This window comes from Muscardinus avellanarius (assembly GCF_963383645.1).
Source record: "Muscardinus avellanarius genome assembly, chromosome: 21".
Taxonomy (NCBI): Eukaryota; Metazoa; Chordata; class Mammalia; order Rodentia; family Gliridae; genus Muscardinus; species Muscardinus avellanarius.
In genome coordinates this window covers 16,104,189-16,122,580 of record NC_137807.1, presented here as the reverse complement: position 1 = coordinate 16,122,580, position 18,392 = coordinate 16,104,189, and the positions used below count along the sequence as shown (strand labels likewise).

General features: G+C 48.1%; 1 protein-coding gene across 1 annotated transcript in view; it reads left to right on the top strand.

Moving 5' to 3' along the window:
• The window catches only part of SFI1 (SFI1 centrin binding protein), a gene marked incomplete at both ends in the record, with an annotated part of 72,150 nt that overhangs the window by 35,212 nt on the left and 18,546 nt on the right, over positions 1-18,392 (top strand). The window contains 7 exon segments of the mRNA XM_080717781.1: positions 679-925; positions 3,729-3,890; positions 5,960-6,030; positions 7,248-7,340; positions 11,714-11,811; positions 15,242-15,308; positions 16,067-16,197. Of these exon segments, the coding sequence (XP_080573907.1) occupies positions 679-925; positions 3,729-3,890; positions 5,960-6,030; positions 7,248-7,340; positions 11,714-11,811; positions 15,242-15,308; positions 16,067-16,197 (869 nt within the window).

The window sequence follows — 18,392 nt, the reverse complement described above, 5'->3', positions numbered from 1 at the left end:
CCAGCCCTGATGTTTATTCTTTATTTTGAAACAGGGTCTCACTGAGTTGCAAAGGACCTCACTAAATAGTGGAGGCTGTCTGCAAACTGTGATCCTCCTGTCTCAGCCTCCCAAATGCTGGGATTATAAGCGTGCGCCATCACCCCAGCTGTTTTTTTTTTTGGAGGGGGGTGGGTTCTGGGGATGGAACCCAGGGGCATTTGACCTCTGAACTGTACCCTCTGCTCTATTTTTTATTCTTTATTTTGAAACAAGGTCTCAATAAATTGCAGAGAGCCTCACTAAGTAGCTGAGGCTGTTAGCAAACAGCGATCCTCCCTTCTCAGCCTCCCAAATGCTGGGATTACAAGCGTGTGTCACCATGCCTGGCTGTTTTTTTTTTTTTTTTAACTGAGGATTGAATCCAGGGGCATTGCACCTTTGAGCTACACCCCCAGCCCTATTTCTTAGTCTTTTTATTTTTTTGAAACAGGGTTTCACTGAGTTGCATAGAGCCCTGCTAAGTAGCTGAGGCTATCCGTGAACCGTGATCCTCCTGTCTCAGAGTCTTGCTAGGTTGATGAGTCTCACTACTTGCAGAGGCCGTCCTGGACCTGCGATCCTCCTGTGGTTTTTTACCAGCGTGTGCTGCATCTGGCTCTGCTTCTCCGTTGACCGATGTCTTTGCTCTGGTTCCAGGCTTGGTTATGGTGGCGAGAGCAGCTCCTGCACAGCCAAGAGGAGAGACAGAAGGTAAACTCTGCAGTGCGACACTGTCAGCGTTGGCAAAAACGGACGTCCCTGAGGGCCTGGCTGGACTACGTGCACATCCGCAGAGAGAAGCGACAGCGCGGCGGTGAGTGCAGCGGCTGTGAAGACGCCTGGCTGCAGGTCTGCTCTCCTCCAGCTGCCGCTGGGGCTTTAGGAAGTTGTGTCTTACAGCGGGGTGAGGTGCACACACCTGTAATCCCAGCACTTGGGAGGCAGAGGCAGGAGGATCGCGGTTCGCGGACAGCCTCAGCTACTTAGTGAGGCCCCTGCAACTCAGTGAGAGAGACCCTGTTTCAAGATAAAGAATAAAGGCCGGAGCCGGGCGTGGTGGCGCACGCTTGTAATCCCCGCACTTGGGAGGTGGAGGCAGGAGGATCGCACAGGTTCGAAGCCAGCTTCGCTGGCTTAAGAGACCCTTTTTCCAAATAAAAATGGCTCTGGGAGTGTAGCCTGGAAGTAGAAGGGCTTCCAGGAACCCCAGTACCACCAAAAAAAAAAAAAAAAAAAAAGAATAAAGGCTGGGTGTGGTGGCACAAGCTTGTAATCCCAGCATTTGGGAGGCGAAAACCAGACAGCCACGGCTACTTAGCAGCCTTGCAACTCAGACCCTGTTTCAAAAATAAAAAAGACAGCCAGGCGTGGTGGCGCACACTTGTAATCTGAACATTCCAGAGGTTGAGACCAGAGGATCGCAGTTCACAGACAGCCTTAGCTACTTACTTAGTGAGGCCCTTCGCAACTTAGTGAGACCCTTTTTGAAAATAAAGAATAAAAACTAGGGCTGAGAGTATACCTTGGAGGTCAAATGCCCCTGGGTTCCATCCCCAGACCCACCAAAAAAAAAAAAAAAAAAAATATATATATATATATATATATATATATATGTAGACTAAAAAATAGGGCTGGGGGTATAACTTGGAGGTTGAATGCCCCTGGGTTCCATCCCCAGTACTGCCCCCTCAAAAAAAGATAGGGTTGGGGGTGTACCTCAGAGGTAGAATGCCTCTGGGTTCAATCTCCAGTACCACATATAAACCAAAAAGATATATCTAATAAGAAGATGTGTAACTATGCTAAGGCAAAAGTTTTGATGAAAAGAGATCAAGGAAGCCAGGCGTGGTGGTGCACACTAGTAATCCCAGTATTTGGGAGGCTGAGACAGGAGGATTGTGGTTTGTGGCCAGCCTCAGCTACTTAGTGAGGTGCTTTGCAACTCAGTAAGACCCTGTTTCAGAAAATAAAAGAAAACTTAAAAAATAGGCCTGGTGTATAGCTCAGAGGTACAATGCCCTTGGGTTCCATCCCTAGTACCACAAAAGAAAAAAAAATCCCTCTCAATTCACATTTATTGCTTTTGGCTTTTTGTGTGTGTGTGTGTGTGTGTGTGTGTGTGTGTGTGTGTGGTACCAGAGGTGGAACTCAGGGGCATTCTCCCTCCAAGCTATACTCCCAGTCCTATTTTTTAGTCTTTTTTTTAATTTTATTTTTTTGGGTGGTACTGATTCCTGGAAACCCTTCTACCTCCAGGCTACACTCCCAGACCTATTTTTTATATTTTTTTAAATTTGGAAATAGGGTCTCCTAAGCCAGCGAGTCTGGCTTCGAACCTGTGCGATCCTCCTGTCTCCGCCTCCCAAGCGCATGGATTACAAGTGTGTGCCACCACACCCGGCTGAATTTTTTTTTAACCATACTGAGGATGGAACCCAGAGGCACTGTTCCACTGAGCCATATCCCCATCTCTATTTATTTTTGTGGTACTAGGGATTGAACCTCCCATCTACCTCTGAGCTACACCACTAGCTCTATTTTTTTTATCCTTTATTTTGAAACAGGTCCTCACTAAGTTGTGGAGGGCCTCACTAAGTAGGTGGTGCTGGCCGCGAACCTGTGGTCCTCCTCTCTCGGCCTCCCAAGTACTGGGATTACAAGCGTGCACCACCATACTTGGCTCTTTTTATTTTTAATATTCTATTTGTTTGTTTATTTATTTATGGTAGTAGGGGTGGATCTCAGGGGCACTCTACCTCCGAGCTACACCTCAGCCTATTTTTAGTCTTTTTTATTTTTTGTTTATTTTATTTTATATAAAAAAATTTTTTTTTCTGGTACTGGGGATGGAACCCAGGGGCATTCTCCTCCCGAGCTCCAACCATAGCCCTATTTTTTTCCCTTTATTTGAAAACAGGGTCTCACTGAGTTGCGAAGGGCCTTGCTAAGTAGCTGAGGCTATCCATGAACTGTGATCTCCTGTCTCAGCCTCCCAATGCTGGGATTACAACAAGAGTTATCCCACCACACCCGGCTTTTATATTTTATTTTGAAACAGGATCTTGCCAAGTTGCTAAAGCTTTCACTGAATTGCTGACACTGGCCTCGAACCTGTGATCCCTCTGTCAGCCTCCCAGATACAGGGATGACAGGTGTGCCCCACTGTGTTCAGCTGACCCTCTGGTACTGGAGATCAAACCCAGGCCTCCTGTGTACTGAGCCTGTTCCCCACCTCCAGCCTCATGAACTCTAAGCCTTCTCTGTGGGAGTGGTCTCTGAAATGTTGAAAATTGAGTCACAAAGGAGATAAAATACCAGCCAGGTTATCTAAAACTGCTGCTTTATTCAGACCCGGCACCTTTGAGGAGTCAGCAGGCCATGGAGGAAGGGACCACCGAGCCATGTGTCTGGAGAGTCATGGAGAGTCGTGCATAGTCCCAGTTGGCCGACTGAGTCACGTGGCGCATCAGAAATACCGATGTTTTATAGGCATGCCGATTCTCGCGACATCTGTCATCTTGTGACCTGTGGAGTCTGTCTCGCGATATCGCTCCCAGGGTTCCGCCTCCTGTCCCCGCTGAGGGGTCATGTGGTGGTGGGGGACCTGCCCTATCAGTCTCGAACCCCTGCGTTCTCCAGCCAGGACGGCTCCCCTCACGGGTGCTGCGAGCTTGTCTCTCACCACTTGCTCCCTTTGTCTATTGTAGCGATGGCGGAGCGATTCCACTGCACCACCCTGCTCCAGATGTGCTTCTGCGACTGGCAATGGGCCTGGACCTGGAGGCAGAGCGTGTATGCCCGCCATGCCCTGGTGGAGGGGCTGGCCCTGAGGGTGACCCTTCGGAAGGCCTTCACACACTGGAAACACTGTATCCTTTCTCTTTTTTTTTGTGGTACTGGGAGTGGAACCCAGAGGCTTTCTACCTCTGGTCTATACTCACAGACCTTTTTTATATTTTATTTGGAAACAGGGTCTCACTAAGTTGCTGAGAGCCTCACTAAGTAGCTGAGGCTGGCTTCGAACCCGTGCGATCCTCCTGTCTCAGGCTCCAAGCGCGGAGATTACAAGCTTGCGCCACCACGCCCGGCTAACGCTGTATTTTTTTCTAATCCTAGTACTTGGGAGGCTAAGACAGGGGGATTGGAGATCCAGGCCCACCTCAGCAACTGAGCAAGATCCTGTTTCCAAATAAAAAATAAAAAGGACTGGCAGTTTCCAGGTGGTGGCGCACGCTTGTAATCCCAGCATTTGGGAGACTGAGACAGGAAGGTCACAGTTCGAGGACAGCCTTAGCTACTATTTAGTGAGGCCCTTTGCAACTCAGTGAGACCCTGTTTCAAAATAGAGAATAAAAAAAATAAGCCGGGAGTGGTAGCGCACGCTTATAATCCCAGCTCTTGGGAGGCTGAGACAGGAGGATTGCACAGGTTCAAAAGCCAGCCTTAGCTACTTAGTGAGGCTCTCAGCAACTGAGCAAGACCCTGTTTCCAAATAAAATAGAAAATAGGTCTGGGAGTGTAGCCCGAAGGTAAAAAGCTTCTGGGTTCCATCCCCAGCACCACCAAAAAAAAAATAGGGCAGGAGGTATAGATCGGAGCTGGAATGCCCCTGGGTTCCATCCCAGACCTGCACAAAAAAAAAAAAAAAAAAAAAAAAATAGGGCTGGGGGTGATGCTCGGAGGTAGAATGTCTTTGGGTTCTATCCCCAGTTCCACACACACACACAAAAATAGGGGTCTGGTAGTGTAGTTGGGAGGTAGAATGCCCCAGTACCCCTCCCCATACACCCTGAGGGTCAGCCAGAGCAATTACTCAACATTTTAAGCCGGCCTTTATCTCTGTTGACTTCTTGCGCTTTTCTTGTTGAACTGGGATTATGCATGCAAAAGATAAATAAAGGTGCTGTGATCTTTGGGCCTTAGACAGGACGGCAGAGGGCAGAGGCTTGCCCCGGGCCAGGTGTGTGGAGTCCCTGGCAGGAGGCATGGCTGGCAGGGAGGCTCAGGAGGAAGCGCACGGGCTTGCTGGTGGTGTAGCTGAGGGAATGGGACGAAGATGGGTTTGAAAATAGGTCCCAACGCTGGGCGTGGTGGCGCACACTTATGATCCCAGTACTTGGGAGGCCAAGACCGAAGGACCAAGGGCTCTCATCAAGCCTCAGCAACTTAGTGAGACCCTGTTTTAAAATAAAAGAATAATGCTGGGCGTGGTGGCGCACACTTGTAATCTCCGCACTTGGGAGGCGGAGACAGGAGGATCGTGCAGGTTTGAAGCCAGCCTCTCTGGCTTAAAAGACCCTGTTTCCAAATAAAATATAAAATAAGTCTGGAAGTGTAACCCGGAGGTAGAAGGGTTCCATCCCCATTACCATCAAGAAAAAAGAATAAATAAAATAAAAGAATGGACAAGCCATGGTAGTGCACGCTTGTAATCCCAGCACTTGGGAGGCTGAGACCGGAGGATCACAGTTCGTGGCCAGCCTCAGCTACTTAGTGGAGCCCTTTGCAACTCAGTGAGACCCGGTAGAATGCTCCCGGGCTGCATCCCAGGTACCATATAAAAAAGAAAAGAACTCCGAGGGTTTTAGCTCAAAACATCTGCCGCATCTTGATACCAAGTCAGAGTGCAGAGGGGCAAGGAGTGGCGCCCATGACATGGCAATCTGAAATGTTCACCCAGACCGGGCAGCTCTCAGCCTCTCTTCATCTCCCGTTCTGTGGGCATCCGAGGGGTGAGAGGCAAGGACACCTCTTGGGTAAGGAGCACGTGGGGACCCCGGCCCTCTGCTTCCCTGGCTATTCAGGAGTCGACAGGTAGCGCAGCCCGCCTGGCAGGCTCTTTTCTCCTGCAGTGGTGGCCCTTCTGTTGGTCACGCGGAAGGGACGCACGTGCGGGGCAGGGACCTTGTTGAGCCTGGAGGCCTTGACTTCCTGGCAGACATGCTGCTGTGTGCAGAAGAAGCTGCTCGGTGTGAGTTGGCAGAAGACCACCGCCGGCACAGCCTGCTGGTAAGAGCCACCGCGTGGCCGGGCGTGGTGGCGCATGCCTGGAATCCCAGTACCTGGGAGGCTGAGACAGGAGGATTACAGCTTCGAGGCCAGCCTCAGGGACTTAGTGAGATTCTGTTGGTTAGTGTGGCAGGATTCTGCAGTGCTGAGCGGAGTGAGTGCCGTTGTCCCTGTGCCCCTCTCCTCACCCCATGAGGTGCTGGGGTTCTGTAGAGCACAAGAGGAAAGCGTTTAGCCAGATGCAGTGCCTCGGGCCTGTCATCCCAGCTACTCGGGAGGCCGAGGTGGGAGGATCAAAAGTTCTGGACCAGTCTGGGCAACTTAGCAAGGTCCTGTCTCAAATTAAAAAAAAAAATAAAAAGGGCTAGAGTATAGCTCAGTAGTAGAGCCCCTGGCTTCCATCCCCACACCCGCAAAAAAAAAAAAAAAAAAAAAAAGAAAGAAAAAGAGACTGTTTAAAAAAAAAAATGGGCTTAGGGGAGTAGCTCAGAGGTAGAATGGCCCTGGGTTCAATAACACAGTAAAACACACACACACTATGAATATATGCACTGACCCTTGTGTGATACAAAAAACTGCCACAGGCCAAAAGTTTTGTTTTATTTTGTTTTTTTGTGAAAGTCGATGTTTGACCTTTGGAGAACGCTCCTCTATGTCACGGGGTCTTTCTCGTCAGAGATGAGGCCTGTCTGTCCTTAACACATCAGTGGATGGCAGGGGGAGGGTTAGCAAATACAGTGCTCCTGCAGTACGGGCTGGCTACTACTAGGTTCTTTTTTTTTTTTTTTTTTTTTTTTTTTTTTGGCGGGTCTGGGGATGGAACCCAGGGGCATTTGATCTCCGAGCCACATCCCCTGCCCTATTTTTATTCTTTATTTTGAAACCGGGTCTCACTGAGTTGCAGAGGGCTTCACTAAGTAGCTGAGGCTGTCCGCGAACCGTGATCCTCCGGTCTCAGCCTCCCGAATGCTGGGATTACAAGCGTGCGCCACCACGCCCAGCTCTTCAGGCCTATTTTTTATTTTTTATTTTGGCACAGGGTCTCACTACATTGCAGAGGGCTTCAGGAAGTAGCCGAGGCTGGCTGTGAACCTGCGGTCCTGTCTCAGTCTCCCAAGTGCTGGGATTTCCGGCTTGTGCCACGTGCTCCACTTATGTGTCTGTACTTATTTCTAAGACTGCGGATTCTTTGTGATCATCTGTTCTTTCCTTGCTAGCACTTGGGCTTTAGAGCCCTTAAAGACAATGTGGCTCGTGCCCGTCTCCAGCGCATCAGAAGGAACCTCGCCCACCAGCAGCACGTCATCAGGGTGAGGGCACCTGCGGGTCGCTGACGCTCTGACGTCATCTCTCTCACTCGCTCCTTTTTTTTTTTAACATCTCATCTCAGAGATTTGTCCAGGTTTTTTATTTACTTATTTATTTATTTATTTATTTATTTATTTATTATTTTTGGTGGTACTGGGGTTCTTGTAAACCCTTCTACCTCCAGGCTATGCTCCCAGACCTATTTTATATTTTTATTTGTAAACAGGGTCTCTCAAGCCAGCGAGGCTGGCTTCGAACCTGTGTGATCCTCCTGTCTTTGCCTCCCAAGCGCGGGGATTACAAGTGTACACCACCACGCCCGGCTTGTCCAGGATTTAGATGCCAAAATTTTAATGCCCATTTTCTTTTGTAATCCATACTGGTTGATAGAGAAGCTCTTGTTTTCAATCTGTTTGCTGAGAAAATTACCCATTGACTCAAAGGCCAAGGGCTGTGTGTGTGTGTGTGTGTGTGTGTGTGTGTGTGTGTGTTGGCACTGGAGATTGAACCCAGAGGCATTCTACCTCCAAGCTACACCCCCAGCCATATTTTATTTTTATTTTCTTGAATCAAGATCTCACTAGGTTGATGAGTCTCACTACTTGCTGAGGCTGTCCTTGAACCTGTGATCCACCTGTCTCGGCCTCCCAAGTGCTGGGATTGCAGGCGTGCACCACACTCCTCCGCTGGTGCCGGGCCCGTGGTGAGACCCCCGGAGGCCTGTGCTATGGAAGGCTGTGCCGTGTCACCATTATATGTCTGTCTGACCATCATGCTTCTGGCTGTAGGAAAGTGGGATTTTGTTGTTGTTTTATGGAAATTTTCAACCTGCAGAAAAGTAGAAAGAATAACACCATTAATGTATAAATAGTTGCTACTTAGATGCAGCATTTGCCAACATTTGCTTAATTTTCTTATGAATTACACAGAAGTAAGATAAAAACCAGGCATGGTGGCGCACGCCTGTCCTCCCAGTCCTTGGGCAGCTGAGACAGAAGGATCCCAGTTTGGAGGCCAGCCTCAGCACCATACTGAGACTCTCAGAAACCTAGCAAGATGTTGTTTCAAAACTAAAAAATAAAAAGGGCTGGGCGTGGAGCTCAGAGATGGAATTCCCCTGGGTTCAGCCCATGTACAAATTTTTAAAAGTCAGTTGTAAACTGGACGTGGTGGCACACACTTGTAATCCTACTACTTGGGAGGCTGGTTCACGGTCAGCCTCAGCTACTTGGTGAGGCCCTTTGCAACTCAGTGAGACCTTGTTTCAAAAAAAATAAAAAACAGGGGTAGGGATGTAGCTGGGAGGTAGAATGCCCCTTGGTTCCATTCCCAGTACCACACACACACAAATAATAATGCATACTTTTTCTCTAAAATTACATTGATATTTTGAAAAGGGCAGGCCAGTTTTTTTTTTTTTTTTTTTTTTTTTTTTTTTGTACAACATCCCATAGTCTCCGTTTTTCTGATTTCTTCCTTTGGATGTCATTTAATTTTCCTTTACTCTGTGTACTTCAGGTTAGAGCTCAGGACTACGCCCCTAGCTCTGTTTTATTTTTATTTTCATTTTCATTTTGAAACAAGGTCTCCCTAGTCTGATAAGCGTCTCACTACTTGCCGAAGCTGGCCTTGAACCTGTGATCCTGCTGTCTCAGCCTCCCAAGTACTGGGATTACAGGCCTATGCCACCACACCTGGCTTAATGATTTATTTTTCCATATGACCCTTAAATTAACTTCCCAAGGCTAGCGTGGTGCCTCACACCTGTAACGGCAGTATTTGGGAGGCTGAGGCAGCAGGGTCACAGGTTCAGCCCAGCCTCAGCAATTTAGCAAGATCCTGTTTCAAAATAAAAAGGACTGGGGGTCTATGTTGGAGGTAGAATGCCCCTGAGTTCAAGCCCCAGTACCAAAAAAAAAAAAAAAACAAAAAACCCACAACAACAACAAAACCCAGCTTTCTTAGTCCCTCCATTGCCCTCATCTCCCCCCAAAATAATTTTTTTGTGTGTTTAGTACTAGGGACTGAACCCAGGGAAGGGAATCTCCCTCTGAGCTACACCCCTAGCCCTTTTCATTTTGAAACAGGGTTTCAGGCTCACTAAGTTGCTGAGGTCTTTGCTAAGTTGCTGTGGTTGGCCTTTAATACTCCTATCTCAACCTCTCCACTATAGCTGGGTGATTATAAGTGTGTGTGTGTGTGTGTGTGTGTGTGTGTGTGTGTGTGTGTGTGTGTGTGTGTTACCAGGGATGGAACCCAGGGGCATTCTATTTTTTATTCTTTATTTTGAAACAGGGTCTCACTGGAGTTGCAGAGGGCCTCACTAAGTAGTGGTTGAGGCTGTCCTTGAACCCAGATCCTCCTGTCTCAGGCTCCCAGATGCTGGGATTACAAGCGTGCGCCACCACGCCCGGCTCTATTATAATTTTTAATGTGATAAATTTACAGATTAAGCAGAATTGATCTGTTAATGAAGTATCTTCATATCCACAATGAGGTGTTTGCTTCTGGTCCTCCAGTGACCCCCAAATCCCCAAATTTGTACCTCGGTTCTTAGCACCAGGCCTGCTCTCCCCCCTGGTATCTCTCCTTGGATAGGGGAGTCCTGAAGATACCCCCAGTCCTAACCCATTTTCTGTTGCTATAATTGAGTAACGAAGACTGGGTAATTTATAAACAATAGTTTATTTGATTTACAGTTCTAGGGACTGGAAAACCTAGAATCTAGCATCCTCTGTCGGCCTTGCTGTGGGGTGTGGCAGAGGAACTCAGGGGAGACGAGAAAGTATAGCTCAGGCTCCTTCTTTCATAAAACCACTTTATTGAAGTATAATTAACATAGGAAACCACACATGTTTGTTTGTCTGTTTGTTTGTTTGTTTGTTTGTTTGTTTTGTGGTACTGGGGCTGGAACCCAGGGGCATTCTACCTCCGAGTTATACCCGCAGCCCTATTTTTGTTGTTGTTGTTGCAGGTCTGGGGATGAAACCCAGGAGCATTCGATCTCTGAGCTACACCCCCGTCCTATTTTTATTTTTATTTTGAAACCGGGTCTCACTGAGTTGCAGAGGGCCTCACTAAGTAGCTGAGGCTGTCGGCGAACCGTGATCCTCCAGTCTCAGCCTCCCAAATGCTGGGATTACAAGCGTGCGCCACCACGCCCGGCTCGCAGCCTTATTATTATTATTATTATTATTATTATTATTATTTTTTTTTTTTTTTTTTTTTTTTTTTTTGGTGGTACTGGGGTTCCTGGAAGCCCTTCTACCTCTGGGCTACACTCCCAGACCTTTTTTTTTTTTTTTTTTAATTTGGAAACAGGGTCACTTAAGCCAGCGAGGCTGGCTCCGAACCAGCGTGATCCTCCTGTCTCAGCCTCCCAAGCGCGGGGATTACAAGCGTGCGCCACCATGCCCGGCTCGCAGCCTTATTTTTATTTTTTACTTTTTTTACTTTTATTTTTGAAGTACTGGGGATGAAACCCAGGGGCATTCTACCTTCGAGCTGCACCTCAGCCCTTATATTTTATTCTTTATTTTGAAACAGGGTCTCACTGAGTTTTGAAGGGCCTCACTAAGTAGCTGAGGCTGTCCACGAACCGTGATTGATCCTCTGGTCTTCACCTCCCAAATACTGGGATTACAAGTGTGTGCCACCACACCCAGCCTACTTTTTATTTTGAAACAGGGTCTCAGTGAGTTGCAAAAGGCCTCAACAAATTGCTGAGGCTGGCTGCGAACCCGGATCCACCTGTCTCAGCTTCCCAAATGCTAGTATTCAGTTGTGAGCCATCATGCCCAGCTGAAGCTGACTACTCTTGGCAAGACCCCCCCCATGGCGGGTAATGTGTGGTAAGACTAGTTTTAATTTCCAAGGTGACTTTTTAAAATGGCCTTGCCTAAGCCGGGCGTGGTGGCACACGCTTGTAATCCCAGTATTCGGGAGGCTGAGACGCGAGGATCGCGGTTTGCAGCCAGCCTCAGCTCCTTAGTGAGGCCCTCTGCAACTTAGTGAGACTCTGTTTTAAATTAAAGAATAAAAAATAGGGCAGGGGGTATAGCTCCAGGGTTGAATGCCCCTGGGTTCCATCCTCAGACCTGTAAAAAAAAAAAATGGCCTTGGCCTACCATGAGGCTCAGGTTAGGAAGAGCATCTTCATCCCTACTTCCATAGTTTGGAAGAACCATCTCTTTGGCTTTTATGATTTCCCAGGAGAGCAGTATAGTTCTGCCACAGCTATTCTGCAAGCCCCTGTTGATGCCTGGGGGAGTGATGCGGGGGGGGGGGGTGCTCTTCTGGGGGAAGGTGCACCAAGGTGCGGGCGCTCTCTGCTTTCACCTCGGTAAGTTCCCTCCTTCTCCCCTCTTTGCTTTAGCTGCTGCAAGGCTTCTGGAATCTCTGGCAGGCCCGGGTGGAGCAGAAGGAGGAGAGGGCTCGGCTGCCCTCACTGCATGCGGCCTGGGGCCACCACAGGTAGGGCTCAGGCCTCTCCCAGACACTTCTTGATTCTGACCTACTTTTTGTGTGTGTGTGTGTGTGTGTGGTACTGGGGATGGAACCCGGGGGCATTCAACCTCCAAACTACACACCCAGCCCTAGTTTTTTATTCCTTTTAGGTTTTTTTATTTTATTTTATTTTATTTATTTATTTATTTTTGGTGGTACTGGGGTTCTTGGAAACCCTTCTACCTCCGGGCTACACTCCCAGACTTATTTTATATTTTTATTTGGATACAGGGCCTCTTCAGCCAGAGAGGCTGGCTTCGAACCTGCGCGATCCTCCTGTCTCTGCCTCCCAAGCGCGGGGATTACAAGCGTGCACCACCATGCCCAGCATCGATTCCTTTTTTTTTTTTTGAAACAGGGTTTCACAGAGTTGTAAAGGGCCTCACTAAGAGCTGAGGCTGGCCACGAACCGCGGTCTTCAGCCTCCGGAATGCTGGGATTACAAGCGTGCACCACACCTGGCTGAGACCCTGTTTTAAAATAAAGGATAAAAAATAGACCTGGGGGTGTAGCTCTGCCCTGGATTAGCCCTCAATACCACAAAAACAGGTCTCTTGAAGCTGGTCGTGGTGGGGCACGCTTGTAATCCCAGTACTTTGGAGGCTGAGACAGGAGGATCACAGGTTTCTGGCCAGCTTCAGCTACTTAGTGAGGCTTCTGCAACTTATTGAGACTTTGTTTCAAAATAAAATATAAAATAAGGCGAGGGGAGTAGCTTGAGGGTAGAATGCCCCTGGGTTCCATCCCCAGTATCACAGAAAAAGAAAGAAAGAAAGAAAGAAAGAAAGAAGGAAAGAAAGAAAGAAAGAAAGAAAGAAAGAAAGAAAGAAAGGAGAGAGGAAGGGAGGCAGGCAGAAAGATGTTTAATGTATTTAGTATCATTGTCTTACTCTGGTGCCTTCCCTTTCTCACAGTAAAATCAAGTAAAATCAGTTTAATTTGCATAATTTACAGGCCCAACTTTGGGCCATTTTCGGTTCATCAACTTACTTTGGGGGCCAGGACTTAATCCTGGGGCGTTTCGGGTGCTCTGCCCCTGAGCTGCATCGCCGGTCTGGGAGCGTTTTTAACGAGTGAGAATCCCAGTATATCCTGACTCAAACTTGTCCAGCCGGGTCATTGTTCTAAATCCTGGCTTACAACATTGAGCGTGGCTCTAATTGCAATATGTCTCAGTAACGTGAGGCCTGTTACAGGTCCGGATAGTCCTATCTAAGCTCCAAAGTGTGGCCGTAAAACCAGAAAGTTGAGAGTGTCCGTGGGATTTTATACTTATCTTACAAGTCCCTGGAGGTTTTCTTTGGTTTGGTTTTGTTTCTTTTAGTGATACTAAGGTTGTTGTGCCTCTGCCTATACTTCTAGCCTTAATTTTTATATTTATTTATTTATTTATTTATTTATTTATTTATTTATTTTTGTGGTACTGAGGATGGAATCCAGGGGCCTTCTACCTCTGGGCTATACTCCCACACCTATTTTGTATTTTATTTGGAAACAGGGTTTCACTAAGTTGCTGAGAGCCTCACTAAGTAGCTGAGGCTGGCTTCAAACCTGCAAGATCTTCCTGTCTCAGCCTCCCAAGTACAGGAATTACAAGTGTCCCTTTTTTTTTTTTTTTTTTTGGTGGTACTGGGAGTGGAACCCAGAGGCTTTCTACCTCCAGGCTATACTCCCAGACCTATTTTATATTTTATTGGGAAACAGGGTCTCACTAAAAGTTGCCGAAAGCCTCACTAAGTAGCTGAGGCTGGCTTTGAACCTGTGCAATCCTCCTGTCTCAGCCTCCCAAGCACGGGGATTATAAGCATGCGCCACCACGCCCGGCTGTTAGTTTTTATTTTGAAACAGGCCTTTTGTAGAGGGCCTCACTAAATTGCCAAGGCTGTCCTTGAGCCTGTGATCCTCCTGTCTCAGCCCCCAAGTATTAAGTTGACAGGCGTGCCCTACAATGCCCGGTTATGCCTGGTGGTTTAATTAGGGTTACAGTGAGTCATTGGGGCTAGAGGTGTGGCTCAATGGTAGGGTGCTTAGAATACAGGAGGCCCTGGATTTGATCCCCAGCAACAAGGGAAAGAAATAGAGAAAGAGGGAGGCTGAAAGAGAGGGAAAGAGAAAGAAAATTGGTGATTTTATTGGGAGGGGAGGAACTGGGAATTGAATCCAGGGACATTCTACCTTCAAGCTACAACCTCAGCCCTATTTTATATTCTTTATTTTCTTATTTTTATTTATTTATTTATTTATTTATTTATTTATTTATTTATTTATTGCGGGTCTGGGGATGGAACCCAGAGGCATTCAACCTCCGAGCTATACCCCCTGCCCTAATTTTTATTCTTTATTTTGAAACTGGATCTCACTGAGTTGCAGAGGGCCTCACTAACTAGCTGAGGCTGGCCGTGAATCTCAGCCTCCCAAGTACTGGGATTGCAACCCAGTGAGGCCCTGTTTCAAAATAAAGAATAAAAAATAGGGTGGGGAGTATAGCTTGGAGGTTGAATGCCCCTGGGTTCCATCCCTAGACCCGCAAAACAAAATAAAACAAAACAACAAAATTAAAAAAAAAAAAAAATAGGCCGGGCGTGGTGGCGCACGCTTGTAATCCCCCCGCTTGGGAGGCAGAGACAGGAGGATCGCGCAGGTTCGAAGCCAGCCGTGCGCGCTGGCTTAGGAGACCCTGTTTCCAAATGAAAATGTAAAAAAAATAGGTGTGGGAGTGTAGCCCGGAGGTAGAAGGGCTTCCAGGAACCCCAGTACCACCAAAAAAAAAAAAAAAATAGGGCTAGGGGTGTAGCTTGTGGGTAGAAAGTCCCTGGGGTCCAACCCAAGTAAAACACACATGTGCATGCGCACACACATACGTGGTACTGGGGGTGGAACCCAGAGGCTTTCTACCTCCGGGGTATACTCCCAGACCTTTTTTTTTTTTAATATTTTATTTGGAAACTTGGTCTCACTAAGTTGCCGAGAGCCTCACTAAGTAGCTGAGGCCGGCTTCGAACCGGTGCGATCCTCCTGTCTCAGCCTCCCAAGCACAGGGATTACAAGCGTGCGCCACCACGCCCGGCTCCAAAGTAGAATTTTCTTTTCTTTTTTTTTTTTTTCAAAGTAGAATTTTCTTTTTTTTTTTTTTTTTTTTTTTTTTGGTGGTACTGGGGTTCCTGGAAGCCCTTCTACCTCCGGGCTACACTCCCAGACCTATTTTTACATTTTTATTTGGAAACAGGGTCTCCTAAGCCAGCGCGCGCGGCTGGCTTCGAACCTGCGCGATCCTCCTGTCTCTGCCTCCCAAGCGCGGGGATGACAAGCGTGCGCCACCACGCCCGGCAAAGTAGAATTTTCAAAGCCTGCAACCTGAAGGCACAGATGAGCCTCGGTGTTCTCTGCTTTGTTCCAGGAGAACCCTGCTGCGCAAGTATTTCACACTGTGGTCACAGCACAGCCAGAGGAGAAGATCCAAGCAGGTATGGAGGCTCACAGCAGGTAGTGCGGCCACCCGGCCCCTGGACCCGTTGGCTTGGGGTGCATTCTTGGGAAAGGGGTGCCAGGACACCTTGCTCAGCTTTGCAGGAGAGGCTGCTGTAATGAACAGCTCAAGGGAGCTGGGCCTGCCATCTCAGCACTTGGGAGGCTGAGACAGAAGGATCACAGGTTTAAGGCCAGCCTCACCAATGTAGTGAGAGCCTATTTCAAAATGAAAAGGGCTTGGGAAGAGAGCTCAGAGGTAGAATGCCGCAGGTTATATCCCCAGCACCACAAAAAGAAAAAAGAGAGAAAAACAAATAGCCATAGGTATTATCACTGAGTTAAATACTGACAGCCAGGTGGGGTGGTGCACACCAATCATCTCAGTACTTGGGAGGCTGCGACAGGAAGATCTCAGGTTCGAAGCCATCCTTGACAACTTAGTGACTTTCTTAGAAACCTGCGTGGTGGCGCAGGCGTGTAATCCCAGCAATGGGAGGCTGAGACAGGAGGATCGCAGTTCGCAGCCAGCCTCAGCTACTTAGGCCTTTCGCAACTCAGTGAGACTCTGTTTCAAAATAAAGAATAAAAAATAGGGCAGGGCGTGTAGCTTGGAGGTAGAAGGCCCCTGGGTTCCATCCCCAGTACCGCAAAAAATAAATAAAAATAAAATCGAGCTGGGGCTGTGTACAGAGAGAGAATGCCTCTGGGTTCAGTCCTCAGTATCACACAAAGGTCGTTCGTTATTTTGCTTTAGCTACTGCAGGCCAGAGCAGACCGTCACTTCCAGCAGAGAACCCTGCCCGCCGCCTTCCGCACATGGCGTGGACTGTGGCGCCAGCAGCAGCAGGAGCGCATCCTCACCACGAGGGCAACTCGCTTCCACAGGTCAGCCCGGCACAGCCCAGGCCTCGCCCCGACCACGCAGCCCCGCTCCACCCCAAGCTGGGTGTGGTGGCGCACGCTTGCAATCCCAGTACTTGGGAGGCAGAGACAGGAGGATCCAGGTTCTTGGTCAGCCTCAGCTACTTCGTGAGGCCCTCTGCAACTTAGTGAGACCCTGTTTCAAAATAAAGACTAATAATAATAGGGCTGGGTGATAGAATGCCCATGGGTTCCATTCCCAGTACCCTAAAAAAAAATCTGTTCAAACCGGGCATAATGGAACATACCTGTAATCCCAGGCTGCAAATCCAGTACTTGGTAGGCAGAGACAGGAGGATGGCACATTCGGGGACAGCCTCAGCAACTGAGACCCTGTTTCAAAATAAAAACTAAAGCTGGGCATGGTGGTGCACGCTTGTAATCCCAATACTTGAGAGGATGCGACAGGAGGATCGTACAGGATCGAAGCCAGCTTCAGCTACTTACTAAGTGAGGCTCTCAGCAGCTTGGTGACCCTGTTTCCAAATAAAATATAGGATAGTTCTGGGAGTAGAGCCCAGAGGTAGAAAGCCCCTGGGTTCTAGTAACTAACACACACACACACACACACACACACACACACACACACACACACACACACACACACTTTAAAAATAAAATAGGGCTGGCTGGGGGTGTAGCTCAGATAGAATGGCCCTGGGTTCTAGCTCCATTTCCACAGTACCACAAAAAGAAAGAAAGGAAGGGAGGGAGGGAGGAAGGACGGACGGACGGACGGACGGACGGACGGACAAAAAAGGCTGGGGATGCAGCTTGGAGGTAGAGTGCCACTGGGTTCAATCCCCAGTGTCTCCCCCCCAAAAAAGAAATGTTTCCCTTTACAAACAAGTAGTCATGCTCATTCATATTGTTTTTATGCCGGGCGTGGTGGCACACGCTTGTAATCCCCGCGCTTGGGAGGTGGAGACAGGAGGATCGCGCTGGCATAAGAGACCCTGTTTCCAAATAAAACCTATAAAATAGGTCTGGGAGTGTAGCCCGGAGGTAGAAGGGTTTCCAGGAACCCCAGTACCACATATATTGTTTTTATGCTCTGAGGACCCAAATTTTAAGGAGCCTCTGAAGCGCTCTCATTGGAGCAGCCTTGAGGGTTCTGCATCACTGGCGACAGGAGGCTGGAGGGTGAGTTGAGGCTGCAGGTACCAGGAGGCTTGAAGGGCTGTGAAGACCCATGTTTCATACCATTTCCATGGTTGGACCTTTTTTTTTTTTTTTTTTTGCGGTACTGGGGATGGAACCCGGGGCATTCACCCTCTTGTTTTTAGGTTCCTGGCTGCAGTCCTGGTTTGTGAGGGAGCTGAGTAATTAATTGGCAGTCTGAGTTCAGACCTTTGTCCTGCTGTCTCACCGCCCGTGACCTTAGGCAGGCTGCTCACAGAGTCTGTCTCCTCAAATGCAAAGGGGAGATGATTTTACAATCGTCCCTGACTCATGGTTCATCATGAAAACTAATGGGAGGACAATGTGAAATATTAGCAGAGTGCCCCCGCACAAAATCCCAACGATCCAGCCGGGCGTGGAGGCGCACGCTTGTAATCTCAGTGTACGGGAGGCTGAGACGAGGATCGCAGTTCACGGACAGCCTCAGCTACTTAGTGAGGCCCTCTGCAACTCAATGAGACCAGGTTTCAAAATAAAGAATAAAAAATAGGGCTGGGGGTGTAGCTCAGAGATTGAATGCCCCTGGGTCCCATCCTCAGATGCGTTAAAAAAAATTCTAATGATCCTTCATGGGTCCAGAATTTTTTTTTTATTATTCTTTATTTTGAAACTGGGTGTCACTGAGGTGCAGAGGGCCTCACTAAGTAGCTGAGGCTGTCCGTGAACCACGATCCTCCGGTTTCAGCCTCCCGAATGCTGGGATTACAAGCGTGCGCCACCACGCCCGACTCAGAAGTGGTTTGATTTGTGATTACATGGCAGGTAAATGTTCATACATTGATATGATTTAGCAAGTTAAGAATGAAATAAATGTCTGTCTTCAGCCAGGAGCTTTGGTGCACGCCTATAATCCTGGCACTTGGGAGGCTGGAAAAGGGTGATTTGAGCCTAGCCTCAGCAACTTAGCAGGCCCCTGTTTCAAAATCAAAAAATAAATGGAAGGCAGGTATAGTAGCAAACATTTGCAATCCCAGTAC